Source organism: Streptopelia decaocto (genome assembly GCF_964273445.1).
Source record: "Streptopelia decaocto genome assembly, chromosome: 13".
NCBI lineage: Eukaryota > Metazoa > Chordata > Aves > Columbiformes > Columbidae > Streptopelia > Streptopelia decaocto.
The window spans coordinates 9,372,063-9,399,708 of NC_138668.1; the positions used below are offsets into that span (position 1 = coordinate 9,372,063).

A 27,646-nucleotide genomic window follows, 5' to 3' on the forward strand; every position below is an offset into this window, starting at 1 on the left:
CCTTGCAAAGGGGCTCAGTCCTCCAGGCCATAAGGGAAAGACAGACGCTGCAGCAACCATACCCCATCCTAACAAACCCCCCATCACTGCCCCAGCTCCACTCCCTGGAGCTGAGCACAGGTCTTTTCCAGCCACAGAGGCCAGAGGGTGGCTCCCAGGGAACATTTCATCTCCCCACTCCTTGTAGTGGTGGATCACGCTTCATTCCCGCCTGAATCAAAGTCTGCTTTTTAGTCTAAAGATGGAGAGGCCAGGAGTTTTTAAAGCCAAGGCAGTTTTCCAATGCTTCTCCATCTGTTGAAGGAAGGTGTCTCTACCCTGGGCTGGATGTATCTCCTCACTCCTCAAGGAGGAATACCCCCTTCTCCCAGTGCATCTGCCCCATGAGCCAGCACCACCAAGTCCCCAAGGCCACAGGCAGATGGAAATGCTACCTCCCACTGCTGGCCAGGCTTTTCCATTCTTCAACTGCTTTTATCACCCTCCTCCAAACTTCACCTCACTTTCGAATGTCATTCTTAGCCACCAGATTTCTTATACACAAGGGACTGATCCCAACGAACATTTGCTGTCTAAAATTCAGGTCCCTGCTGCCCCTCCATCAACATGCAGCTCTTCAAGGCTTTGCTTGAGGAAAAGGCAAAAGGGTCTCTTGAATTAGCCTCTCCATCAGTAATTAGGAGTCTGTTTCAGGTGGAAGCAAGATCAGGCTTGGTTTGCCAGAGGTTTTTGGGAAAGGTGTTTATGCCAGAACCCCATACCCAGCAGAGATAACTGTCCCCCAACATCTTGTTTAGCCCAGACCTCCCATGTACCCACTTGAGATGAGAATTAAAGCAATTTAAATACAATCACAAGGGAAAGCTTGAACAATCTTGCTTCATTTTAGCCCCAGCAGGATCAAGGCATAGTGGCATCTCGCATGCAGGAAAGACTTCCTCCCTCCTCCTCCTCCCATGAGATGCTCTGCTTGGGGACTCACACTGTGGCCCCTATCTGGGCGTCAGCTCCTGTGAAGGGTTAACAGGATTATAAACCTGCCTGCCTTTCTAAATCCTCTGGGCTGTGGGATTGGACTGGTTATAAACTTATTAACAGGGGATGGTCACTGGTGGGGGCTGCGGACCCTGCTCTGCCATCCAGGCCACCAGTCTGTCCTCAGGGTTGGGGTCTCCAGTTCCCCTGGGGAGTGGCAAATCAGTTAATGTCCCCGGTTAGGTAAAATGTAAGAACAGTGGAGGAGAACTCACCCAAGTGAATGTGTAACAAAAAAAAAAGAGGAAAAGAAAAAGAGAAGGGAAATGACTGAGAATGGGAAGACAGGAAAATAACATTTTTAGGAAAGATTTCAGAACACACCATTGAGCTGGGAGAGGCTGGTCGGGAAAAGCTTTGACTCATCCTCAAGCTGCAAATATCCCTGTGCCCAAACCCAGACCCCAGCAGAAGCCACAATCACGGCAGGAATAATAACACAAAGAGGACTGGGGGAAGCACCGAGCTGGTCCTGCACCCCAGCTGTGCCCAGCGAGGAGCTGGCAGCAGGTACCACCCACCCAGGGCACACACAGCACGGTCCGGCCACCAGCCACAGGACCTGCCTGGCACAGGTGGCCACCTTCAGGGCTGTTTTATTTCCTGCTGGGTTTGGCAAAGCTTCTGCACAAAAACCACCATTGCTAAACCCACTTATAGCCTCCGGCAGCCGCTCTGCAGAGTAGCGAAACCATACAGGAGTGCCCCACAGGGTCACACCGGCATCACCGCCATGAGAAACCGGTGCTCAGGGATGAGCTGCCGGTCCAGCCACACACCCCGTCAATTGCCACCCTGTGACCCGATGATGCCAGGTGATGTCCTGCTCGTGGCTTGTGTTTATTTGTTAAATTCCTACTTCAAACTCTAAAATTAATCTTTTAATCAGTGGCAGAGTGGGGCCATACTTATCAGAGCTGTGATGTTATCTGCCTGCCATCTGCTTACTGTCCTGCACTGCATCCCGGTGGAGCCACCAGACAGCCAAAGGCCACCCAGTGCATCTGGTACCTGTCACATATGGGGGCTGGTCCCCTGGCACAAAACCAGACACCCCTCAGCTGGGTCTCTCCATCCATACAAAGCGCATACCAACAGGATAAGGTGGGGGAGTTTCAAGCCAAAACCCCAACACATAAACAGATTTCTGAGGTAGAAAATGGGTTTTGAATATTTTTGCCTTGCAAGTGCAGGGAAGTGGGGCTTAGCAGCCCTGTGGTGCCAGGGGATCCCAGTGAGGCTGCTGACGCTGCCAGGAAGGGGTATGGTGCTGCCTCAACTCCCTCTGCCCCCATACACACACCACAGCCCCATAGTATCAGCACCCATTGCTGATACCGGCTTGGCAGTGCTCCCCAAAATGCATCCGGTGAGGCTGAGCCTGTGCTGCACTACCTCCTTCTGACCAGCAACAGATTCTGCCTTTTCTGCACCCAAAAGCAGCAGGGAAGCGTCAGCATAGCACCCCAAACAGACCTCTTGGGTGAGGATAGCTGTCACCCCAGGGGTGCCACCCTCACCAGCCTGTCTTCACCCGCATGGGGTGCTGCCACCCCCCAGCCCTCGCTCCAATGACCTACTTCAGCAGGAGACGGATCGTGCCTCGGTAGCGTCCATGGTTCCCAGTGGCTGCAAGGTGCCCTGGCCTCTCAGTCCCTGGGGTGACACTGAGGCTCAGCCAGCCCAAGAAAGCCTCTGCCAAACCTCAGAGTGGCCCTGAGAGCCCTCTGGGCCCCCCACTGGCTCTGGATCCGGCCCACTGACCCCCAGTTAATCGGCTAAAGCCGCACGCTCTGAACCCTGGCCCCAGCCGCAGCCGCACTCCCGCCGGCTCTCTCTGCCCTACATAGACATCTGCAGCCGCCCAGCGCCTGCCGTCACCTCCCGTCCCCTGCGCCGTGCCTGCTGCCTTCCCCGCACACATGTGGGTGTCCTCACTCCGCATCTACCTGTCCCCGGGCACCAGCATGGGGTGGACACAAATCTCCCTTCAGGGAGATGGGTTTTGTCATACAGGAGAGCCCTGCACTGGGGCTGCAACAGGAGCAAGAGCACCCACAGCTGCTTGCAGAAGCCGTAGATGCCTCCCCAGCTGCTGCCTGCAAAATATAACCTTCCCCACCCCGGCTGATACCAGCCTCACCTGTGCACTGTCCATCCCGGGAGAGCTCAGATGCAGGTGCTGTGGGACTCCTATGAGTCCCTGCCCTTGATAGAGGGGGCACCAGAATGGATTGAATTAAACCCTGCAAAAAGCTGTGGGATCACTGAACACATCTCTCAAATGCTGCTCCCCAAAAATGGGGTCCAAGATGCCAAGTGATCCCCCATTCCCAGTGTGGCAGCATCCTGCCCTGCTTACCAGTAAATGAGAGAAAGCCCATCAAAGTGCTCCAGGTCCCGGCCAGGGGGCAGGAGGTAGGACATCATCTGGGGCCACCCGTCCCCACTGAGCCCTCAGGGCCACCGCGGCTGGCTCCCACTGCCAGGGGCCATGGGCGCAGCGCGCCAGTGGCCTGCACGGCTCCTTGGCACAGCCAGTCACATCTAATCCCAGGCAGACAAGCATGTGATCGCCCCTCTCCCGGCTCCCCCCAGTTAAACCCTGCCAATGTCTCCAGTTCTGCAGCGCTGGCCAGGCACAGAGCGGCTGTGCCGCTGCCTGGAGGTGCTGTGGTACAGATAATTCCTGCCAGCAGGTCTGAGCCACCCCAGAGCCAGAGCCACTCGAGGCACGGCATGGCCAGTGCCAGGGCCATGGGACCCCCACAGCACCCGGTGAAGATGTCTGACCATCAGCTGGGGTCTCTCCCTGCCTGGCACGGTGCCCAGTTTAATAAACTGAGCATTTATTTTAGCACGATGACCCCTTCACCCCCCTACCAGTGAGGTCCTCCCCCTTGCCTTGTACTTGTAGTGGCTATCAATGATGGCTATAATAATGAATGATGGTTATAATCAGTGGTTAACCCAGCACAACAAACTACTTAAAGCCAATTGCAGGTGACACTGACAAGCACAAAGTCCAGGCTGTGGTGCCCCAGTCACCACCAACAGGCTTCAGCTTTTCTAAGTATTTATGTAATTTGTGGCACAATTCTTGCATGTTTCCTCCTGCCCCATTTCAGGTCATGCTGGAGCATCTGAACAGTCCCTCGGGCTATTAGGAAAACCCTGGGAGTTAGTGCCCGTGGGCAGATGGAAAGTGTTTGCAGTGAGGGGGCTTGTCTGTGGAAATTATCCCGAGCGGTGAGGTGACAGCTCGCCCTGTCACACTTCCCTGTGTCTAGCTGTGGGTGGGATGGACAGACAGCAGGACAGGTAGACAGTGGGATGGGCAGACAGGTCCCCAATTCAGGGTGATGGAAAAGACATAAATGAGCATCAACCTGCTGCATGATGCGTATTCTATTTCTCCCTCTCCCCACCGAGCACAGTCCCATGGGCCCAGACCAGGGCAGCTGAGTGCCTGGGGATTAGGAGAGTCCCAGGGATTACGAAATGCATCCAGCTTTCCCCATCCCACACATCTTGGGAAAGTTGTCAACCCGCCCACGGACCAGGTCCTGTGCCCACCGTTCCTCCCTGCTCCACGTAATGCTGGGACACTTGGGGACTAACTGGGGAAAACACCACACAGTAGGGACAGTGACAATCTGCCTGTCTGCACACTGCTGCCTGAGCCGAGGTGTGCTGCGGGCATTGGACACAATGGGTTCCTGGGGACTCGGTGGTGGCTGGTGGCATCTCCAGCCAGGGCACAAGTGCCCATGGGAGATGAGTTGGGAGAGCTCAGTCCCTGGGGTCAGTGCAGCCACCCCATCACACGCCACCCACGGGGTGATGAAGAGGAGGGAGGAGGCTGGTGGGTGGGCCTGGGACAGGTGGACGTGGGGCTCTGTAGCACCCAGCAGCCACTCAGGAGAACGCGCCCTTGCCCAGGGTGACAGCCCGCAGGCTGCCTGGGAGAAGGGAGTGAATTATGGCTGATCCCGCTCCTCATCCTTTCTGAGTGACTGTGCAGGATGTGCTGGCGCCAAAATCCTTTTCACCTGCCACCTCCCAGCCTGGTGACAGGTCCCCCGAGGAGACACAGCCATATGCCTGGGACAGCTGCCACCACCAGCACTTAGTGCCTGCACACCGTAGAGGGTGCAGCTCTGCTTTACACCCTGCCTGGGGCCAGCCCTCTGCAATGCATCCCTGGCCAGGACCCCTCTCCCTAGGGGCACCCCACAGGGCATTTGGGGTGTGTGACCTTCCCCAGCCCAGTGAACCCTCCTGCCCGCTGCTACTCCATGTCGGTGCAGGGACAGCCACCCACTCCCAGGGCTGTCACGACCCAGTACCAGGTGGTGCCGGGCGTGAGCCCCGGGACTGGTTTCTGGTGCTGGGAGAGGATGGGCTGCAGGGTTTGCTGAAACCGCATGGAGCGGGTGGGTGCAGGGGTGCCGGGGTGCCACAGGTGGCTCTGGGCTGGGCCAGCCTCTCCCAGTCTCACTGGCTGGGATTGTCAAAGGTGATGTCACCCTGCAGGACAGCACCCAGGGGCTGTGAGGACACCAAGGCCACCCCAATCCAGCCCTGGTGCCCGCAGTCCAGCTCCACCAAGGCACCTGGTGTCCTGGGCATCATGTCACCTCCCTCCCTGCAGCTGCCGGGAGCCTGCAGGGCCAACCCACAGGTGCGTCCCCCTTGCCCACAGCATCCCCCAAGCAGGGTTTGTGTGGTGAGTCATGGAGAAGTGCTGGGAGCAAGGCACAGCCTTGCCCTTTCCTCCGAGAACTTCCGTGCTGGCGGAAAAGGAGCATTATCTCCCTCGCCCATCGCAAGCAGCTGCCCCTGCGTGCGCTCCATCTGCATACTTGTGCTGATGCAAACATTACACCCCGGAAACTCCCAATCTTTACATCATGGACCAAAGCCTGCTGCGGAGCCTTGACCTTTTTCACCCTCTCGATGGGTTCTGGGGAGTCTGTGCCGGGGTGGACCCTACCTTGGGGCATCCTGGCCAGGACCTCAACTGTAGGTGATGCTCTCCTGTGGGCAGCAGGACCCCCTTCAGCATCAAGACCGCTGTGACAGTTTGGGGTCCACAGTTCACCTCCAAGCTCCCACAAGACCAGGGTTCCTGCACAGGTGTCCAGGGCTGCAGCATCATGCCACACAAGAGGCAGAGGGGATACCCGCATGTCCTCACTGGGGCCTGAGACCCCCTCCCCTCTCCATCCCTTCATGAGATGGGAGAATAAGGACCAAGAGCAGGTGCCACCACCTCAGATGTGTCAAGCACATCACAATCTTAAAATCCTGATGCCTCCAGCTCTGTCATACGATGCCTTTCTGAAAGCCATGGCTGGGGATACAGGATAGGGACCTGTCTAGACAGGGGGGCCCCCCTATCCATCTCCCCATAGTTTGGTACAGATCCCCCCCATCCCTCCTCGATGGCCTGTGTGTGCCACCACTTGGTGCCTGCAGCCTGGCACAGGTGGCAGCAGCACCCCGAAGCCACCACACCGGTGTGCTTGGCTGCACCAACAGTGACAATGCGGCTCCTCCGCTCGATACCACACTGGGAGGATGAGGAAGAGCCAGATTTAATTTATTCCATGCTGCATTTTCATGCCAAATGAGTCAGAGTACTGGCCTCTCTCAGGCTTTGTTTTGCTTGGCTGCTAGCACCAGCTTTTGCTTGGTGTTTGTTCAATGTTTAACTCCCTTGATGGCACTTGAGTTCATACCAGCAAGTGCAGCAGAAAAAGCCACGTCCCTGCTGGGCAGGAGCTTTCCCATCCTTTGGCTCCACTAGAGAGCGATGCACTTCTTTTATGCATTTTATTTCTTGTAGCTCAATGAAGCCCTGAGCTTGGTCCTTTGAGCCACTGCATCCCACAAGATCCATTTAAAGCTATTGGGGCTTGCAGGATGCAGCCAGAGGACCCAGGCTGGCTGCTGATTTTGGAGCAAAACCTGCCTTAAATGGAGCTGAGGGAAGTTTCGCCCAGCACAGGCCCAGCGAGGAACGAGCACTGCCGCATTCCTGCGCACCTAGGAGCCAGCGAGAAGGAAGCAGCAGCGTGGAGGTGTTTCAGTGCCCTGCTTCTCTGCACTGTGCCAGCTGCAAGAGGCAACTCCCTTCTCACCTGATACGGGAGCAAGTGATTCAGCTGGCCCCTCCAAGGAGGGCTCTCAAAAAGTCTCACACAAAAAAATAATAGAGACTTTTGGCTGATCCACTGTTGCTTTGTGTTTCACTGAGTGTCTCAGCTTTTGGAAGAAATTTCCAAATATTTTTGCTCCTAGCCCCCCTGCCCATCCAAAGCTCAATCCTAACATTTAATTGGGGAGCATGGTTGAAAAGTCTCCAGGGCTAGGTATCCCCATACCCAGCTCCTCTGCTGTGACGGGTCCTCAAAATCCCTCGTCATTGCAGCATGTGCCGGGGCCACGGTGCCTTTTGGGGGTGCACAGGGAGGAGGGTGTTGCTGCCACGATGCTGGCTTGACACACAGAGCCCTGATGCCCGAGTTAGGATGGGCTTGTGTGAGGTGGGACGGTGGGACGGCCAAGCCCATGATGAAGCTGTCAGGAGGGATGCCTGTCCCACATCTCGGGGCAGCAGGCTGGGCTGGGCTGATTGGGACAGCGCAGGGTGGAGCAGGGCGAGCTCGCAGGGTGTGGGATCTGCGCCAGCGAAGGGCTTGCCAGGAAAATGCAATCTGGTTGCATAAAACACGCTCCTCTTCCACTCCCCTCCCGCCACAGTGGCTCAAGAGCTTCTTACCCAGGTTAAGTCAATATTGCCACATTGCTACCCCGCAGAAGGAGTTTGATGGAGGTTTTAAGGGCTGGAGAGGAGTCATGGGAGTGCAGCTGGGCCACTCCTGATGGGCTCCAGCCCTGAGCGTGGATTCTCTGGATCCCCTTGAGTAGCACCCAGTGCACCCCTGGGGCGCGATGTCCCCCATGAGCTCCCAGCTGCCCCACAGAGGGGTCTGGCCCCACTCGGCAGCTCCCCAGGCATGGCAGAGCCAAAGCTCTCTCCCCAGCACAGGGAAACCCCCACTTCTCAATGCTCAAGAAACTTCAGAGGAGCTGGTGACACATACACAGGGTACCAGCATGGGGTACACCGGGTCCAGCAGCAGCAGCAGTGGGGGACTTAGAGCACAGTGGGGACCGGATGCATCAGTAAAGCTGCCGAAAGGCTCATTTGTGAAATGAATGCTGCAAAAAATATATCCTCCTGCCTCAGCTCTGAGTTGTGGCTCTGGCAGACCCCAGCTGGGGAGGAAACCTCAGCATGGGGTGTACGGTGCTTTGGGCAGGCACCAGAGCTCTCACAAAACTGCCAGCACCCCCAAACCACAGGCCCCCAGGTCCCCAAAAGTACACTCTGCTCAGCATCTCTGATCCCAAGCCAATGTAAAGGCAAAATACCTGGGCAGTTTACATAAGACATAGTTTTCCACTACAACAGAGTTTCTCTCCGCCCGGTGTTTCACCCAGCAGCTGCAATTTTGCTACTCTCAAGGGCATTCCCACACAAAAATGAGCCACACCAGAGACACGGGGAGATTATGAGGATTAAGACTGCAGAGCTGGCACAGGAGAAGATGTAAAAACCCTCCGGTAGGCAAAGGCATTTCATCCCTAAACACGGGCTCTGCTCACCTTCGCGAAGGGTTTAAGTACAAAGGGGGCCCATGGGGTGCTCTGGGAAGCCCAAAGAGGAGCACCCAGGAGTGCGTTGCTGCTAGATATTGGGGAGAGGATACAAAAGCACAAAAACTGGACAGTGTTTCTAGAGCAAATAAAGACAGAACTTCACATGGTAAAAAAAAATAATTAGGCAGGTTGGGTTTCTACCTCCTCATCTCCCCTTTTTTTGGAATCAGAGCCAGCAGATGCTGCCCAGGGCAGAGAGGATGGGTACACAGGTGCTGCCTGGCTGGGCAGAGCTGCCTCTGTGGCAGGGGGATGCTCACACCTTCTGAACAAACCACAGGATCAGGCAAATCCTCCCCCTCCCAAAAACCAGGGAAAACCTGGTCTGCTCCTCAGCCCAGGCAGGAGCCCAGCAGGGACACATGGCGGTGGCAGGGACTGTGCCAGCCTCCCAGCACAGCCAGCCTGCAGGGATTAACTGATACCAGAAGGATCAGATGAATGGTTCTTACCAAGAGGATTCTCACAAAAGCAGCAAAAATTGAAGCTGGGCACCCTGAAGACAAAGCTGTAACCTCAGTTATAGTTTAAACAGAGTCATCATGGCTGGTAACTGATAAAGCCCAGGCAGCGTGCGGTCAGGCCAGCAGCCCTGATTCAGGTTACTTCGGGGCTGGTGTGGGGGCTGCTCCAGCCTCACCCCGTCACCCCCAGCAGCAGATGGGGTATGAGGCTCATTGCACGGTTTCAACTCACAGGGAGGTTGAGGGTAACAGGACCCTGCCAGGACATGGCACCACCAGACAGGGCAACGGCACAGCCTTGACCACCTGCAAGTGTGTTCAGTGAATCTCTGCTTTTGAGTCTTGAGGATGCTTTGCTGGACAAGGCCATGAAAACACAAAGCACTGCTATTTTGCAGGCTGGTATCCTGGCTCTGAGCGGAGTCAAGGCCCCACAGGGCATCAGCTGTGGGTTTCAGCCTTACAGCTGAGGTGGTTTCTAATGACAAATTCACCACCAAGAAACAGCTGGCAAAGCTAGGGAGCACAGTCAGACCACCCTGATGCTGCAGAACCTCCGGCAGCCTCCCTGCTGTGTGCTGGTGAGCTCAGCCCTAGGGGGAAACTGCCTTTCACCCCCCAAAAACAGCCAGGAGGACAACCTGCACCAAACTGGGATGAAGGAAACCCTCCTACAAACACAGACACACACCACACACACACACACACACTTACTTTGTGCTGTTGCTGCCAGGACCCCCACAGCCTCCCAGCACCCCTGGCAGGTGAAGCCAGAACCGCACAGGAACGTCTCACTGGTCAGAGAGCTCTGTATTCTCTAAGAGACCATCCACCCTGCAGCAGAGTTGATTTGCTGTATGCAAGGGATCGGGATCAATAGGTCACAGCATGCACTGACTTACCCCCAGAATGAAAATCAGCAGAGGATTTGGGGCTGATGGGGAAGCTACAATCAGGCCTTTAATCCCACATGGGCACAAAATCCCAGGATAAAAAGGCCAGAGCTGGTCCTAATTGCTGACTGCTGTGTGCTCATGGATGTGTGAGTAAAATCTCTCAGGCTGCAGCAGGCCTGGAGGAGGCATCTCGTTGCTTTCTTGCTGCCTGTGTGACCGAGCGCCCCGGGAGAAGGGTTCCTGCTTTGTGGGGGGACTCTGCTCCAGCACGCACCAGGGCAGCACTGGCTTCCTGAGCGGGGCTGCAGGATGCACCTGACAGAGCCGTGATGCTCAGCACACCAGTCCTCTCGGAGACAGAAAACACCCTGGAGGTGCTGGGGGGAAGTGGGTGGTGCAGGGAGGCTGGGGGAGACAGCCAGTTCCCCCAACTGTCCCTCCATACCTGTGCCCATTGCCCCTGACTGTACTGGGGCTGGTGGATCACCCCAGCTGCTCCCCACTTACACCCGGGGGAATGTCACGGTTGACCCACACGCATTTTGGGGGAGTCCAGCCCCGCCAGAGCCCCTTTCAGGTACGGCTGGAAGCGGGAGCGCTGTGCTCCGCCAAAACCCTGCTGGAAACCGGGGAGAGCCGGGGGCGGGCGGGGAGGATGCTGGGGGAGGATGCTGCGGGAGGGGGCGGGCAGCGGCAGGCAGGAGGCAGGCAGGAGGTGGTGCAGCCCCGTCCCCGCCTTCCCGCGGGGCCCGGCCCGGTGGCGGCGCAGAGGCTGCGGGCGGCGGCGGGGTAAGAGCAGGCGGAGCGCGGCGGGCGCCGTGCCGGGGACGCGATGCATTCGCTCTTTAGGAAACGCAACAAAGGGAAATACAGCCCCTCCGTGCAGAAGAAGAGGTGAGTGTCCCGGCCCCGGGCAGCCCCGCTCCCCCCGGGCCAGGCAGCGCCGCGATCCTGGGGTCCCCATCCCGCAGCATCCGCTCCCGGCGCCGGGGCTTGGCGAGTCCGGGCACCCCCGAGGTGTCAGCTTCTCTCCGAGCTGGATCCACGTCTCCGGTGCTTGGTGAAGGCACCGAGATGGTTTTTCCTTGGTCCCTCTCAGATCTCAGTAGTGGCAGCTCCAGGGAGCAGGTTCCTTTGCTTCCCAGGCATGTACTGGATTAGATTTTTGGGAAAAAGAAGTCTTGCTGTCTTCAGCCTTCACCCACTTGTTCCATCAGGACCAAGTTACTCAGTTGATCATCTTTTCCTCAGCTCCTTCTGATGGGGTGGGGACATGTTTCAGTTGTACGGGTCATAAAAAAAAAGCAGCATGTTGCATGTATTCTGTGAAAGGTCACCGTTAAAATGGAAAAGATGTAAAAAATCCTCTCTGAGAAGGCTTGGCCCCTGTCTGGGCTGTGCGATGCATTGCTGCAGGAGGGGGACTGGAGAGAGGGCAGCCCCTCCTGCACAGGGCAGGTGGCACAGGGGACATTTTGCCAAAGAGGTGGATGCTTGGATTGATTCAGAAGTGTGTCCTGCGTTTCTCAGAGGAGCTGCAGGGGCTCTGGAGTGCACAGAGTGGGATGGCTGGTGCAGATTCAAGCCCACGGCTTGTTCGTCCCTCTCTATCCCTCTCTGGAAGCACCTGTCCTAGCCAGTGGGCTCATAGCAACCACCCTGCTCCCAAAAATCCTCCTTTGGGAAGGAAACTGGGTAACTGGCATAGGGGCTGAGCTGCCTTTGGGGACCCAAAAAGCTGGTGAGTTCAGGATGTGCCAACATCTTCCAAGCTGGGGGAGCCCCTTGCTACTCCCTGCCCGTGGGTGCGGTGCTGTGTGTGTCGGAGGGCTGTTCCCCAAGAGGGAAGGGTGCTGTCATGGAACGGTGGGTGCTCAGACTTTGCTATTTGCTGAGCTCCCTTCAGTCGGGCTGAGGCTTCAGCTTCAGCCCTCGGGATGGGCTCCCCAGGCAGCCCAGCTGGCTCAGCAGGGCCACCCCGGCTCCTGCTCCCAAAGCCTGGGGCACACTCTGCTGCCAGCTCCTGCCCCAGGGAGGGCTGGCATGAGGAGACAGGTGGTGCAGAGCCCTCTGAGGCTCAGCATGTGCCTCCCTGGCGGCTCCAGCGTTCCCATGGTTGAAGGATGGTATAAATACCCAGTTGCACTTCTAGTCTTCAGGGGTGTTAGTGGAAGGCTTGAAAATGAGAAATGCCACACCTGGCTTCACATCTCAAGACTCTGAGCAGCATCAGGCTCTTGGGAGGCAGGAGGACAGACCTCCCCTGTGCTGGGTACCTACCCTGGGACTGTGGCCAGGGTCCCCACTGCTGTGCTCCGAGCCCTGCCCATGACAGGTACCCCCTGCTCATGTCACCCAACAGCAGATGGGGCTTGGGAAGGCAGTCTTCCCTCCACCATCCTGCCTGCGAGCCCAGCCGGCTCTGGGCAGGTGCCAAAGCACCTCTGAAGGCTGCAGGCCAGGCTGAAATCTTTACTTTTCTGGCTGGCTGAGGAAGCAGTGCAGGGCTGTGGCCTCCGGCCACCCTCCATCCCTGCACCCCAGCTGTCCACGCATACCTCGGGGAAGGCTGTGCTCATTAGCCCCAATTTGTTAATTCCTGCATTGGAGTTTACAAACATCTGTGAATCCAGGGAACACTCCCACCGTGTAGAAACAGCCCCACCATCAAGATGGGGAAGCCAGTGCTGGACCGGTTAAACAACTTGCTGGAGAAGGATTGCGAAGAAGTGAGGAGCTCCTGCTGTCCCGTCCCCTGCTCCAGGCACTGCCAGGCTCCCAGCCGGTTCCCGCCCAGTTTTGCTGCTAGAAAAACAGAACAACACTGCTAAAACTGACCGTCCCTGCTGTAAACAGGGATAGAAATTTCAACAGTGTACAGCCCATTCTCATGCTGCACTCCAGCAAGGCTGCACAGGGGGCTGCACCTTAGACAAGGGCTTAGTTCCAAGGTGCCACTGGTGGCGGAGCCTTCAAAGCACAGCGATGACAGGGCAATAACCAAGCACCAGTTTGACAAGTGTGCAAGGGCTCTGGGACATTTTCTGCAAGCAATGAGTAGCCGGGGCTACAAGCTCAGCTGATTTGGTTAAGAGTTGCCCAGGAAGCACTGTCCTATGGCATGTCACAGCCTGATGAGGAGCTGCTGTGAGTCGTGGTCACTTCTTCAGCCTTGGGACAAGGGGCATCTTGATGAGTAGCACTGGAGAGTGAAGATCTCCGTGACTCTGTGCAGCTCAAGCCAGGCACTGTGATCTGCCAGTGAACACCACTCTTTGTGCTCCTGGATGCAGACAGCCACTCTTCCCCAAACCCAAGCTGGCCCTTCAGCCTCCCATCCAAAACACCTCGAAGCACATGGGCTTTGAGCAGCTCCCCTGCCTCTCCCCAAGCTGCCCACAGCCTGCCTGAGACCCAGGGGTGAGAGGTCAGGGTGGGCAGGGATGGGTTTCCCCGCTCCATCTCTGCTGCCATGCTGGGGATGCAGGTCCATCTGGGAGCTGAAACCCCTCTGTACAAGGACGGAGATATTTGTGGCAACTGTCGCTGTGTCTCAAGGCCAGGGGCCCCATGCTCACATTATTAAGGAGGGAAGCCAGCCTGCCTTGAAGCTCTAACAGGGCAATGGCAGGGAAAGAACAAGAGCGACATTAAATCCTGCAAAGCCATGATGGTTTGAAGATGACTTGGTGCTGGGTCCTCTGGTCCGTCCTCAGGAACACCAGTTGAGTCTTGGACCATGCCAGCCATGTGCTGTGCCACGGGTTGGCTGGAAGAAAACCATGGCAATGCTCTGTGCTGAATACCCTGGACCACATCTTTCTCCATCCACTGCCCAATGCCACCCACAGCACCAGCTTTACCCCCAGTGTGCAGGTGATGCTCCTCAACAGCTCCCCATGGTTTTGTTTTTCTGATGCACAAATCAGCAGGAACAGGGTCCAAGTGTCTCCTTAGGAATATCTGCTGCAGCTCTGGCCTGGGTGTGTGGTCTCCAGGCTCAGCAGCCAACCCCATCCAACCCTGGGCACCTCAGCAGGTATGTGGGCATCTCCCTATCTTGCCTGGGGAATGTGGATGATGATGGAATTTCTTTTGTCTCATGGACTTGGTTGCTTTGTGCTCTTCTTGCACACCCCATACCAGTAGCATAAGGCCCCGGGATTCAGGTGGGACTGGCCATGATTCCTGTGTCATTAGCACATCGTATATATATACACACATATATATGTGTGTGTCCCTAGAAAGGAAGGCAGAAGCCTTGAATAGGGATGTAGTATGGGGGAAAACCATCACCCTTCTTCCCTGTTACCTTCACCGAACACTTGCCATGCTTATAAAACAGGAGGTTGGTTTCTCTTTAAAAGTCCAGGCTTGAGAGGTAGAAAACACAACTCAGCCTTGAGAAGTTGCTGCTGAAACTCACCCTCCTACCAGCTGGAAAGATGTTCATCCTTGGGGTTCCCCCGTGAGAGCATCCATCCAGGAGGGTTCCAGCCCAGGAGAGCCTTAATGGGGTCAGGAGAGCCGGTCCCTGTCTAAGAGGGGGTGCAGGCAGCTGGGGCAGAAGCTGGGAGGGCTGACACCCATTTCTAGAGGCTGTTTGGTAGGGCTGGAGTCACCACGAAGGACCAGACAGCAGGTGAGTCAGGGGACCTGCTCTGTATTTACGGTGGAGCAAGCCTCACCATCACCTGGCCTATTTCTGCTTTAATTTCCATGTGCATTACAATAATATATCACCATTGCTACAAGGGAAGACAAATATAATTGAAACAAGCTGGACTAAACACAGCAACCCTGCTGTCCAGCTACACCCTAACGTGGGTAGCTTGACAGCACACTGCTCTGGAGTTGTGAGACAGATCTTAATCTCTCCCAAACCTGAATTACACTGGCCATAGCCCAGCCCTTGTGTCCTCTGCTTTGCCACAGTTTCACTCCAGTGCTGTTATAAGCGGCACAAGGAAATATCATGCAGTGGTAGTTGTGGCTCAGGGAGCTTTAAGGGCATTTAAAGTGCAATTAAAGTCCCTCCTAAAGTCCGGTCTCACATGGGCGTGTGTTTTATGAATTCTGTATAATTGAAAATTAAACAGAGATGGAATGGAAAGCAGCAGTAGGTGGTCATTGCCTGATGCCCCATCTGTGCATCCCAGTAGTGGGATGCAGTAAGCAGGACCAGGATCAATGTTCAGGCTTCATCCTCAACCAACTTGCTTGTCCCTGGCCAAGTGGTCCCACCTGTGGAGAAGCTCCTGGCCCGGGGAGGTTTCTCAGCAGGAGGGCAGAGGCATGGCCAGCATTGCTGGGCTGGGGGAAGGAGCAGGACAGAATCTTTCACGTTAACCTTCCCAGCAAGTATCTGATTCATGGGACAAGCTTCCAGCAGGAGCTTTCCCAGGGACCACAGTTAGCTGGAGCAGTCAAACCTCCACAAGTATCTGATCGAACATCCTCACTTGGGGGGATTAATGAAATAGCCTTCTTGTTTGGGAAAAAAGGAGACAGAAATCAAAGGAATTTCCTGCCACCTGCCAGCAAGTGCAAAACCAGGGTGAGAACCTGCCGACATCCCGGAATTGCCAGCCTTGGGGAAGTTTGCTCCAAAATTACTTTTATCAGTGAGGGTGCAAACTAACGGGAAGAGAGAAAAAAGTCCAGCAGTGAAGTTTCTATATCATAATAATTATCATCACTTTTGTCCGTTGAGAATCTGTCTTAGCACAAAATACACAACCAAAACCCGAAGAAAAACCCAAGTCCCTCTGAAATAAAGCATCACCTGATGTCAGAATTGTGGTACGTGGATGAAGTGAAGTCTGCCAAAGAGCAGCTGCCTCCTCCCAGCTCCCTGGCTTGGAGACACCTGAGAAAACCCTCCCGTTCCTCACAGGAATCATCTCAGGTCCTTCACACCAGCCAGGCGATGCTACAGCTGCTCAAAAAGAGCCATTGAAAGGCAATAACACTTCTGCCAAGTGCAGCTTTTCATGAGTGATATCATTTTTTCCTTCCTGATCAGAAAATGTTAAAGTTCTCCAGAAATGGCAAAGCCAGTTTTTTCCAGGCTTTTTTTTTTTTTTTTAAAAAAAAAAAAAAAAAAAACCAAACCAAAACACACACACACAAAAAAACAAAGACTTATCTATTTTAGCAGAAGAGCTTTGCATTTCCCTTCCCTCTGCTGGAGCCTCACAAGGGCCATGCCCTGGGCACCTTTGCTCCTGCCTCTGCTCAGTCTCATGTGCTCTGCCTGTCCCAGCTGGGCTACAGCCAAATCCTGCCCCCGTCCCTCCCAGCTCTGCTCTACGCTCCGGCCATCCCCTCCTGCCTGTGTTTTGGCCCTGGAAGCCCTTTACCTTACCCTGCCAGCAGCTCTGCTCCAAAGCCCAGATGCACCTGCGACTCCTCCCAGCAGCTTTCTGAAAGAGCAATGTCCTGCAAATCCCATCCACACACCTTTCCTGGGCCAGCCACGGGTTTCTCACCTCTTTGCCCATCACCTTGTGCTTCTCATGAATCTTCCTCCTCTCAGCAGACAAAGGGCATGGGGAAGCCAGCCTCCTCCATCCCCTGGCACAGAGATTTCAGCCAGGCTTCAGCTTTCCCAGCTGCTCCCTTCAGTGCCCTGCTTGACATCCAGATGGATGCAGGGACCGTGCACATCCTTATGTTTTATTAACAAAGACCCAGCTATGGAGGGGACAAGAATTAATAGGGCTGATCTTCTCATTTGGTAATGTCCAAGTTGGTTGATTAAGTGGCACAGCACAGAAGTGATAAGTATGCAGAAATAAATACAGAAATAATAGAGATCTTGTAAGAGAATAAGAACTCCCTTCTTTCTGTATTTATTTCTGCACACTTGTTTCTGCATTTGAAGCAGCAGGGGGGCTGAGCTGCAGAGGATGGGGTGCAGAGAAGCAGCTCCCCTGACACTGGGGTGGCTGTTTTGATACCCAGCTCCTGTGGGAGGTTTCTCTTAGATTTCTCTGCAGCAAAACCTCAGCTGGTGACAGTCACCTACTCTGTCAGTGACTCTCACACAAACCACAGAGGTGGAGAGAGCAAACAGCTCTTCTTGCTGAGCAGCAGAGTCATGCCCACATCACAACTGAGCATGTCCTTGCTTGCTTCGAGCAAGCTCTGCGTTTGCTTTTCCCTGGTCACCCAGATACTGCACATCAAAGCAGCAGTTTCTGGATTACCAGGGAAACCGTCCTCTCCGACACAGGGAAATGCCATCCCCTACCCTCCCTGTTCCCCCAGCCCCGACACTTGCTCTGCTCCCTGCAGTGATGGAGAAGGGGCTGTTGTCCCCCAGGTATCGCCAGGGCTCGAGGTGGCTCTGCCCCTGGCGCTGGGGAGCAGGGCATGGCTGGGGGCAGCATGGGACCCAGATGGCAGCGCAGAGGCAGCCCAGCTTGGTGATTAATGGGGGTGATTAGAGCTTGTGGCTCAGACCCAGGGGAAGAACAGGGAGAAGGGGACAAGGGGCACAGCCTTGCCCAGACACGTCATCCTCACACCGAACCGGCCTGGCTGTTCCAGCAGCAGCAAAGCCGGTACCTGAGTAAGAGGGTCAGGGCCTGGGTGTTGCACTATCTGGTTTCCAGCACTCAAGATCAGTTTTGCTGATGCAAAACAAGCATAAAGGCTGGGCAGAGGCTTCAGGCTCAGGTCTGCTAGACCAGATCAGCAGCAACAGCGTGGGAAGCCATGGCTAAAACACAGCGTTGCTACAGATCCCAAATGATCGCCGGTTTAATTTTAGTTCCCCTGTAAAATTTGTAAGTTTCAATCAAAACCAGAACTAGAAGAGCTCCAAACCTCTTCTGCTTTTGGGGATTTTTTTTCATCCATGCTGTAGATCCACTAAAACCCTGAAGACTCATTCACAGGCTTGCTAGAAAACACTGACACCAAGGCATGCAACGTGGAGACAAGCCCTGCCAGCTCTTCCTGAGCCCTGCTCAGCTCTAGTTCAGCTCCTGGCTATTGCAGCAAAGCATCCCAAGCTCCCACCTGGATAACTGGCCTCTCCTGCCCTCAAAGCTCAGGCTGATCAGTGAGAGATGAGGAAGGCTCCTTGGTGACTGCAGGCTTTCCCAGGACGCAGGAGGTGCTAGTGCTAGGTAACCGTCATCTGAAGACTCACAAACACATGTAGCACATTTTAGTTACCCAGCTTCAAACCACTTTCTCTCCACTGATTTAATCTGATGTCTTCCCTGGTTTACATGGGAGGATGCAGATTAGGGGAAACTCCCAAGTGGACTTTGAAGAGCTGCTTCTACCATTGCAGCAGGATCCAGCCACTCACAGCCATCTCCCGGTGACCCCTGCACCCTCCAGCTGTGATTGTTGAACAGAAAACAAGGCTCATCCTTGCAATTATTGCAACCAGCTGTATGACTCACAATGACCCCCTCGTTTGCTCCCCTGCTCAGAGATACCTGCTCAGTTCATTTCTGCTGATGCAAGAGAGCCCATAATTAGGGCAATTCCTCTGCTTGTCAGGAGGTGCCAGGCAGCAGAAGCAGCGGTGACAGACACAAACCACCAGCCATGCCGAGTACCATCCTGATGATGTGGCTTCTATAAAAAGAAAAAAAACCCCAAACAACAGTGTAAATCCTGCCCACGCCAGAACTTCCCAGGGAAGTGTGAACTTTTGTGGAGCTGTCAGATGCTACAAAGCTCCTGCAGCCCAAGGCAGGGATTGAGGTAGGGGGGAACAACTCCAGAGCTGAGCTTTGTTTCGTTCTGCTGCATCAAAAGCAATAGCACACGTTGGCAGGCAGAAACGTGTCCTGAAGCTCAGCACTGGTGCCAGGACAGGGGCTGGACAGACTCTCTGGGCTTGCCAAGCTTTTTGCCCCAGTGCCCACACTGGAAAGGCAGCAAGCTGAGAGGCCCTGGCTGGAGACTGCGTGCGGTCCCTGAGATGCACAGGACTGCTGATGCCACATACTGCACTTACCTGCTGGTAGTTGAGCACTGGCACACGTCCAGGGAAGCCACTGCAAAGCTGTGGAAGAGGATTGCCTTGGTAAACAGGCCATTTCCACTCTCAGTTTTGGCCCACCTTGCTGTGGAAGACAGGAGGACATGCCTTGTGTTGTCCTGGAGAAGCTCACTTGGCCAACCCTGCCCTATGATGGACATAGGTGCTGCAGGACCCCTCAGAGCTGAGGAGACAAAGCTGCTGGATGAAGCTGTCCACCTGGGGATGAAGAGCTGCCACAGGATCCTCCTGCACCTCGAGCAAGCATGGCTGGGATGCCGGAGCTCCAACAGACAACTCTGCTCTCCCTCAGCCTGTCAGCCTTTGCAGGAGACACACAACTCACCTGATGGCATCTATAACAGCAATTAGCTCTTCCAAGAGCCATATAAAGATTAATTCTACCACCACATAATGAGATCATTAAGCCTTGTTATCCCTACTCTATAGGTGGTTAGGATTGGAGTGAACCAACCCTTGGCCTAAGCCCACATGGCAAAGCAGCACAGCTGGGACACAAGCCCCAGCCTTGCCACCAGCCTTGGCTCTAGGACCCCTCCAGCTGCAGGGACTGGTGAGGAGCACACCCCACCTTCTGCCTCCGGTCTGCAGAACCACAGCAGGAGGCTGCCCTGGAGCTGGCCCTGGCACACTGCAGCCACTCCTTGCAGCCAAAGTGACAGCAAGAGGACAAAATGTTTAAAATAACTCTGGCAATGCAAAAGCTGCGTCACGGGTTGTTCTGACTCTGTTCTAACTCAGCTGTCCCTAGAGTGAGGCTGGCATTATTTGAGCTGGCCCTGCACCCTGCCAGCCCAGCTGCAAATGGGGAGGCTTGGGCCAGCATCACACTGGGAGCAAAAACCAGTGCCTAGCAAGAGACGAAGCACCAAAAGATAGATGCAATGTGTGCTGACCCATCCCTTTATCTGGTTTAAATTGTGAATAATTGGCAGAGCAAAGAAGCCCTGAGCACAGCACAGAGCGGCACAGCAGGGGCTCCTAGGCAGGGCTGCATCCCACAGGGGGTGCAGGCAGCAGAGCCCTGGTCTGCAGGCAACAGACTCACCCGGGCCATCTTGCTTGTCTGCATGGGCCTCAGGTCGTCTCTGCTGCTCAGGCTCCTCTGTTTCTCCTCGTCCCCTGCAAATGACAGTTTTCTGTCTTGCTTCGAGGCCAAGGGAGGCTCAGGGCTGCCTACAGCATCGCTCCCATTTCCACCGTGCGGGAGGCTCGATGTCCCCACCCGCTACCCCCATCCTGGCAGAGCAGCGTATTTTGGAAAGTGTTAGAAAGGCGGCAGTGAGTCACACACAGCTGCAGTGCCTGGCAGGCTGGGCTGGCCCCCGGCCACCCCCGAGGTCACAGCACCGTGACAGCAGCCTCTTAAGGTTCTGGCCGTGTTTGTGGGGTGACGAGTCCCACTTTTTCTTCCCCTCTTTCTCCCCAGCATCTCCAGTAAAGAGCTGACTGAGCTCATAGAGCGCCTGCAGAAAAATGCCGACCAGGTGGAGAAAAACATCGTGGAGATCGACTCCCGAATGCAGAATGTAAGCCGTGTCCCCTGAGCAGCTCTGCCCCTCCAGCCCCCTCCTGCCGCAGCCCTTCCCACTTCACTGCTGTTTCCCCTCTTCTCCTCGGGCACATCTACGTGGTCACCCTGCCCTATGGCAGGTTCCATAAGGGAGGGACACATGGGTTCCCCCAGATTGTGGGAAGAAGGTGAGGCGGAGTGTAACAGGTGATGGGGCCCCAAAATTCTTCTTTACCCAGGGCAGAGTAGCACTATGCACAGCAGGGATGTGCATCCCAGCAGGCAGCTGGGGTGGAGAAAGGGCCTGAACTGTCCTCCTCTTCCCGAATGGTACAGTGCATCCCCAGGTGACACAGCTGCCCCAGCCACAGCCCTTCCTTGGGGCTAACATAAGCAGGGGAAAGCAAAATACATCCCTGAAGGACATGAGACAGCAGAGCTGGTACCCAGGGGCAGTGCTATGGGAGAACCTCGCTCAGGCCTCTTGGATACCATTTTATTTTCCCCTGGTGACCCTTCTTCCCCACTCTCTGCCTGCCCAGGACTTGCACAAGATCAAGGCATGCCAGCCTGCGCAGCACAAGGACCTGACAGCTCAGAAACTCACCGAGTCCGACAAGCTGCTCTATGTGCTAGATGGGGATGCAGCCATCGCCCGGCACATGAAGCACCCCCAGGGTGACATGATCACAGAAGAGTGAGTACCACAGCAGGGTGGGCAGACCTGTCCCCAGAGCCTTGCGGGGGTTAGAGAAGGCTCTGGGGAGACGTTATTGCAGCCTTTCAGTACTTAAAAGGGGCTGATAAGAAAGATGCGGATGGATTTTTTAGCAGAGTCAGTTGTGATAGGACAAGGGATGATGGTTTTAAATTAAAAGAGGAGAGATTCAGGTTAGACACGAGGAAGAAATTTTTTACAATGGGGGTGGTGAAACACTGGCCCAGGTTGCCCACAGAGGTGGTGGATGCCCCATCCCTGGAGACATTCCTGGCCAGGCTGGACCGGGCTCTGAGCAACCTGATCCGGGTGAAGATGTCCCTGCTCATGGCAGGAGTTGGACTAGATGAGCTTTGAGGGTCCCTTCCAACTCAAACCATTCTATGAGTCTATAACTCTATGACACTTCTCCAGGGCTCTGCTCAGCTCCCCTCTGCAGCTGGAGGAGGCACCACAGGCTGCTCCGCAGCCCAACTTGCGCTAGAGGTGCAGAACCTGCAGCCATCCTCAGGCAGGGGTAGGGTGGGAACAGCTGCACACCTGCTGATGGCAACTCTGCACGGAGCACCATGGGGTGATACCTGCCTGCTGTGCAGGCAGACCCTGCTCTCCCGCAGCACCAGCCTGCTCGGAGCTGGCAGACGTGCTGCAGCCCTTGGCAGGGGACGGTGCATGGGGGAACCTTTGCCCTCTCCCTCCTCGGCTTATTGCACAAGGTGGCTGCTGCCAGCCTGCCAGGCAGCACTGGGCTCACTGAAGTCCCCCAAGGACAGTCCTCCCTCCACAGGGGAGCTGGGAGAGGTTCACCTATAGCTACCAATGCTAATGCCAGCCTATGCCCACAACCTGCATCCCACCCTCATCTTTCCCTTCCCACAGCATCCGGCAGCTGAAGGAACGAGTGACAAACTTGCGCATGAAACACGACCAGATCTACAACTTACCCCTGCAGCCTATTGAGCCCCAGGTCAACTGGTCAACAGTGATCGATGAGAAACAGGTACCCAAGGAACCATCAGTGCACCAGCTAGGGACAGGCAGGACCTTGTCCATCTCCCCATGGAGAAACAGGCTCCTGGAGATCTTTTTGGCTGCAGGGAGCTGCAAACAGCATGGGAAGGAGGAGGGGTGCTGGGTGGCAGGGGAGGGTGCAGAGGTGGCGGGACAAGACCAGCTGCCGCTGCTGGCAGCAGCTGGGCTAAGCAAGGAAAAGCTCTGGAGGATCAGGGCAGCCATAGGGGAGTGCACCAGCCTGGCCTTCAGAGGATGAGCTCCTACAGCTCAGCCTGGCCATTGACCTCTTGGGTGAGCTTGGGCAAACCTCTGCCCTTCCCTAGCTGAGGTTGGAGACCACACTCCCTTTCCAGGCAGTGTGCTCCAACACCCCACTATCCTAAGAGTAGAAAAGCTTCTCCTTATACCCAGCCTTCCACTGGTTCAGTTAATGCCTGTCATCTCTCATCTCCCTATCACACACCACCTTGCAAAACCTGGCTCCGTTTACTCAGTAACTTCCCCGTAGTTATGGGAGGGCTGTTGTTAGGTCTCCCCACAAAGCCTTCTCCTCCCAAGACTGAACCAGCCTTAACCTCTCCTCTTGGCTCCCGGGCATGGCATCCCCAGTTACCAGCTGCTTTGTGCTCTACTCTGTGGCCCTTCCTCTTCATTGTATCCCAGCACTACACTCTTACAGCCAGATAAGTGTTAAAACCCCCAAACTAGCATTCCCATGGCCACCATCTGGCACAGACACCTTCACCCATGGGCTCCCAGGCACCCACATGCTGCCATCACCGGTGTTTGTCCAAGCCCAGCTCCATGTCCACCTCCAAAGGGAGTTTCCCAGGTCTTAGCTGCTGCATCCCGTTCTCCCATTGCTAACCTCAGCCCCTGTGTTTTGCAGGATGCGTTAAGCAGCAAGGGCTTTGGGACTGACCTGCCGCTGGTCAACAGCCAAGTAGAAGAGCACAACATCTTCCACAACGAGGTCATGGCCATTGGCCCACACATCGTTAAAGAAGGCAACAAGGTCAGTTCTCTGGCCCCTCTCCCTGCTGCCCCATCCCCAGCCACTGAGGAAGGCGAGGGCATCCCACCATCCAAGCTCCTACTGCCTGGACCAAGCTGGGTGGTTGTGTAAATCCACGCCTAACCTGAAACCTCAGCATCATACACCAACTATAGCTTTACAATGAGGCAAACCCCATAAAGCCCACATTCCTCTCCCTCACCCAGCCCCTGCCAGACCACCACTCGCCAGAGACGTGCTCCTAACTCTTGCCTTGCTTCTCCTCTGTTACCAGGAACACACGAGTGACTTCCAAGCCAAATACCAGAAGCTGCTGGTAAGAGACCTCCCAGATCCCAGGGACAGAGCCCTTTTGCAGGGGACCCTTGCCAGAGTGGCCAAACACCCACAGGGGACCCATCAAGAGGAGCTCTGGGCTGATCTCTCCCTCTGACCCTCTCCAGGCCGGCTCCCAGCAGCGGCAGCAGGATCTGAATTCGCTGCAGGACTACATGCAGCGCTGCACCAACAAGCTCTACTGGCTGGATCAGCAGGCAAAGGACAGGACCCATTATGACTGGAGCGACCAAAACTTGGACTACCCCAGCCGGCGCCGCCAGTACGAGGTCCGTGGGCTGCCCGGCCCCATGCTGGCTGGGTGCTCTGCAGCAAGGGAGGGGGGCATGGAGCCAAGGGAGCAGGCTAGGGGTTGGACGGGGACAGAAAATGTTCTTTCCCCTGTGCCTCCGTTTCCCCCACTCCAGCGTGAAGCACTTTGAGGTGTACAGATGATAGCACATGGATAGTAAGGTTAATCCTTACCTCCTGCCAGAAATAAAGCAATGAGGAAGCTCAGGAGATTCCTCATTCCCTGCTCCCTTATCTCAGCATTCATTGGCAAGAGTCACATCTTTAGCAACATCTGCAAGGGAAGGAGAAACAGGAGCTGCAGTAGGGGAATATCAGGCTTTTGGCCTTTGCAGAGTAGCTCGGTCACAGGATGCAGACAGGTTCCCCTCTCTTTGTGTGGGAATCAGCATCTTACTTCTCTCCGTCTAGAACTTCATCCACCGGAAGCTGGAGGAGAAGGAGGAGGCCATCAACAAGCTGCATGCGGATGGAGATCAGCTGCTCGCCCAGAATCACCCTGGGAAGAATGCCATTGAGGTGAGCATCAGGGATGGGGTCCAGCTTCCCCGCCTGCCGCAGAGCTCAGGGGACTCACCCAGCCCTTCTGCAGTGTGGGACCTGGTGCCAGCATGACTCTTGAGTTTAATTCCTGAGACTCCCCCAGCCCTTCTACAAGTGTGGGACCTGGTGCCAGCATGACTCTTGAGTTTACTTCCCTGGATGCCAAGTGGGAAAAAAGTCTCCTTCGCTTGCAAGTGTGTACCATTGGAGGAGCTGAGATAAACCTAAGTAGCTCTTCCCATGGTCCTCGTTCCTGTGGTGATAACCCTGTGCCTCCTGCCTACAAAGGATAAATTATGGTGGCAAGTTCTACCTTCTGCGGGAAGATGGACATAAGGCCACAGGATTTGCCACCTCCTTCCATCTATCTCCACGCTCCCATAGGAGCATCCCAGCTTTGGAACATCTCTCCAGTATTCTCATTCTCTCTTTGATCTGAGAGCATCTGGGCAGCTTCACAGGCAGCCAAGGAGCTGTTTGCTCAAGAGGGAAGCAGGTGCTTTCTGGTGGGCAGCCCAGGATCACCCCTAGCACAGGACATCCTTCCAACGTCCCCTCCACCCCTGTGTTGCAGGCTCACATCGAGGCCGTGCACGCTGACTGGAAGGAGTACCTCAACCTACTGATCTGTGAGGAGAGCCACCTGAAGTTCATGGAGGACTTCCACAAGGTACCAGATCCCTGGGTAGTGAGGCATTATTTTTCGCTCTGCACAGCCCAGAGAGTAGGTGCTGGGTTGCAGGAGATCCCAGGATACCAACTGGTATGGCTGCTCTGGAAATAGGGTAGAAAAGATTGAGTCCTCTAGTCTACGGGGCTTTGAAGGCTAGGAGAACCGACTTGTGCTGATATAACACGTCCTAATTGCTTGAGCATGAAAGGTCAGTACTTCCTTGGCAAAGCATGACTTGCAGAAAGCAGCTGCTCTGATGTCAAGGTTCAAGAGCCACAGTCCAACACCGGTATCCTTGTCTGCAGGACAGTGGAGGTATCTCATGGAGGTATCTCACCCCCAAAACAAGACATGGGGAGACCTTGTATGCTTCTTGCAGAAGCAGAACAGGTCTGAGTGGGGAAGTTACACCTGCAGAAAACAGAGTTGCCCCCCCGGCGAGCCCTGTGCAAGGGCTCAGAGCCCCAACTGAGCTCAACAGACAGATGTCTGCTGGATAAATTGCATCTGACAGCCAGGGAGGCTCTGCAGGGGAGCAGGTCAGGCTGGATTCCTTTCCCACAGCCTGGGTGTGTTGACGACGTGATGAGTCTGTTGCCAAAGCTGAACCGTGGTGCCCAGCCCAGGCAGTGCCTTTTGTGGGTATCTGCCAGAATAACTGCTCCAGGGGGTGGTTTGTGTGTGGAAGGGCTTGGCTCTGCCTTCTCCTTGGCGCTGGCAATGGAGCCACCACACACCATCACGATGCTGTCCAAGTGAAACGAAATTGAGGGTGGGAAAAGGCAGGATTTAAGAACTCTGCAGCAGAAGATCATGGAATAAGCTGCCCCTGGTTGTCTTTCCCCTAGCTCTGCTGTCCTGAGCGTGGGAAATAGCGATTCCTCACATTTCTCCATGAACTTCTGAGTGCTCAGATGCCTGTCCAGGCGCCTGGTGGCTGCCCCTGTGCTAGGCAGCATGAAAATCAGGGTGCTGGATTGGGTCTGCTTCGTGTTTCAGCAGGACCCTCTCTCACAAGAGGCTTTGCCTTCCTGCAGTTTCAGAAAGACGCTAAGGATGCCCAGGAGCTCTTGAAGAAGGTGGATACAGACCTGGATCAAAAATTCAGCCCAGAGTTCAAGGACAGATACCAGCTCGAGTCTCTCCTCCGGGAGCTGGACGTGAGTATTGGTGCAGGCAGGACTGAAAGGGAAGCAGCAGCAGGAGCCAGTGTCCCTGTGACACCAGTGGAGGGACATCCCTGCTGGAGCAGGCATCTAGCCCAGCTTTCAGCATGGTGAGCAGCAGAATCATGCTGCTGCCTCCCACTGCCCAGCCTTCACCCACTCTTCTTTCCCCTCCAGCTAGAGATTGCCTCTCCCATAGCAACATAATTGCTCACCGGGCTGGTTTTTATTTGTTCTCTCATTGAGCTAGCACTCGTTAAGGGCGGGAGCATAATTAGACCTGCTGCCAGAGGAGGCTGTGGAACTATCTGTGCTGCCGAGAGCCGAGATGTGAAATCATCCACTTGGGAAGGGCAGTGCTGAGCCAAGCCACTGGCCCAGCCCAAGCCCAAGCATGCTGCAGCAGGCCCAGATGATGCACGTGTCCTGGGACAGCTGATAGCTCTTCCCAACAGCTGTCCTCCTCCTGCCTGCTCCATCCCACTCACCATTGTGTGATACCCACCTGCACAGCTAGAAATAGAGCAAAACCAATAAGGAGCCTTTTCTCAGGGCTCTAATTAAAGCTGACAGCTGGGAATGGGGCCATTCATCAATATGCAGCCAGGCAGATGTGGACCATACACCAGGGAATAGCTATTACTAGCCCAGTGGCTAGTGCCAAGGCGTGGCTAGTGCCAAGGCATGGCAGCTTGCAGTCCCAGTCCTCAGCCTGGCTGCAAAAGCAGGCAGGAGAGTGCAAGAACGTAACGGCTGCAGAGCAGGACCCAAGGAGCCATTTTCATCAGCATAAGGAAAAGAGCATTGGGACGAGCTCCTCCCCAGCCCTTCCCTAGTTTGGCAGAGCCCAGGAGCTCGTTCTTCCCATGTTTCTTCACTGGTTTTGGTCGTTACCCTGTGCTAGGACCAGGAGAAGGCCTTGGACAAGTACGAGGAAGTGGTGAAATCCCTGCAGGAGCGCAGCCAGCACGTCCTGCCCCTGCGGTACCGCCGCGAGATGCCGCTCCAGCCCGTCCCCGTGGAGGCTCTCTGCGAGTACGAAGGAGAGCAGGTAATGTCTCCCTTGTCCCATGTGCAATGCGGAGGTGCTGCTGGGGACTCTCTCCTCAGGGAGCACTGGGGATGGGAGAGACCCCTGGGGAAGGAGCAGTTTTTGCCAGTGCCCAAGCAGTGGTATTTCTCACACTGGGGACAAGGCAAAGGTCACGCTTGTCCTGGTG

At 55.3% G+C, this 27,646-nt stretch overlaps 2 protein-coding genes across 2 annotated transcripts in view; one reads left to right on the top strand and one right to left on the bottom strand.

Moving 5' to 3' along the window:
* The window catches only part of LOC309445762 (syntaxin-binding protein 4-like), a gene marked incomplete at its 5' end in the record, with an annotated part of 42,316 nt that extends 38,851 nt beyond the window's left edge, over window positions 1–3,465 (bottom strand). Inside the window, one exon of the mRNA XM_082064826.1 lies at window positions 3,398–3,465. Within this exon, the coding sequence (XP_081920952.1) occupies window positions 3,398–3,465 (68 nt within the window). The remainder of the gene's footprint in view (window positions 1–3,397) is intronic.
* Window positions 3,466–10,958: 7,493 nt separating this feature from the next.
* PPL (periplakin) overlaps window positions 10,959–27,646 on the top strand; it is a gene marked incomplete at its 5' end in the record, with an annotated part of 28,186 nt that continues 11,498 nt past the window's right edge. Inside the window, 11 exons of the mRNA XM_082064122.1 lie at window positions 10,959–11,020; window positions 20,587–20,686; window positions 21,213–21,367; window positions 22,268–22,388; window positions 23,292–23,417; window positions 23,692–23,733; window positions 23,861–24,022; window positions 24,456–24,563; window positions 25,162–25,257; window positions 26,298–26,420; window positions 27,331–27,477. Of these exons, the coding sequence (XP_081920248.1) occupies window positions 10,959–11,020; window positions 20,587–20,686; window positions 21,213–21,367; window positions 22,268–22,388; window positions 23,292–23,417; window positions 23,692–23,733; window positions 23,861–24,022; window positions 24,456–24,563; window positions 25,162–25,257; window positions 26,298–26,420; window positions 27,331–27,477 (1,242 nt within the window). The remainder of the gene's footprint in view (window positions 11,021–20,586; window positions 20,687–21,212; window positions 21,368–22,267; window positions 22,389–23,291; window positions 23,418–23,691; window positions 23,734–23,860; window positions 24,023–24,455; window positions 24,564–25,161; window positions 25,258–26,297; window positions 26,421–27,330; window positions 27,478–27,646) is intronic.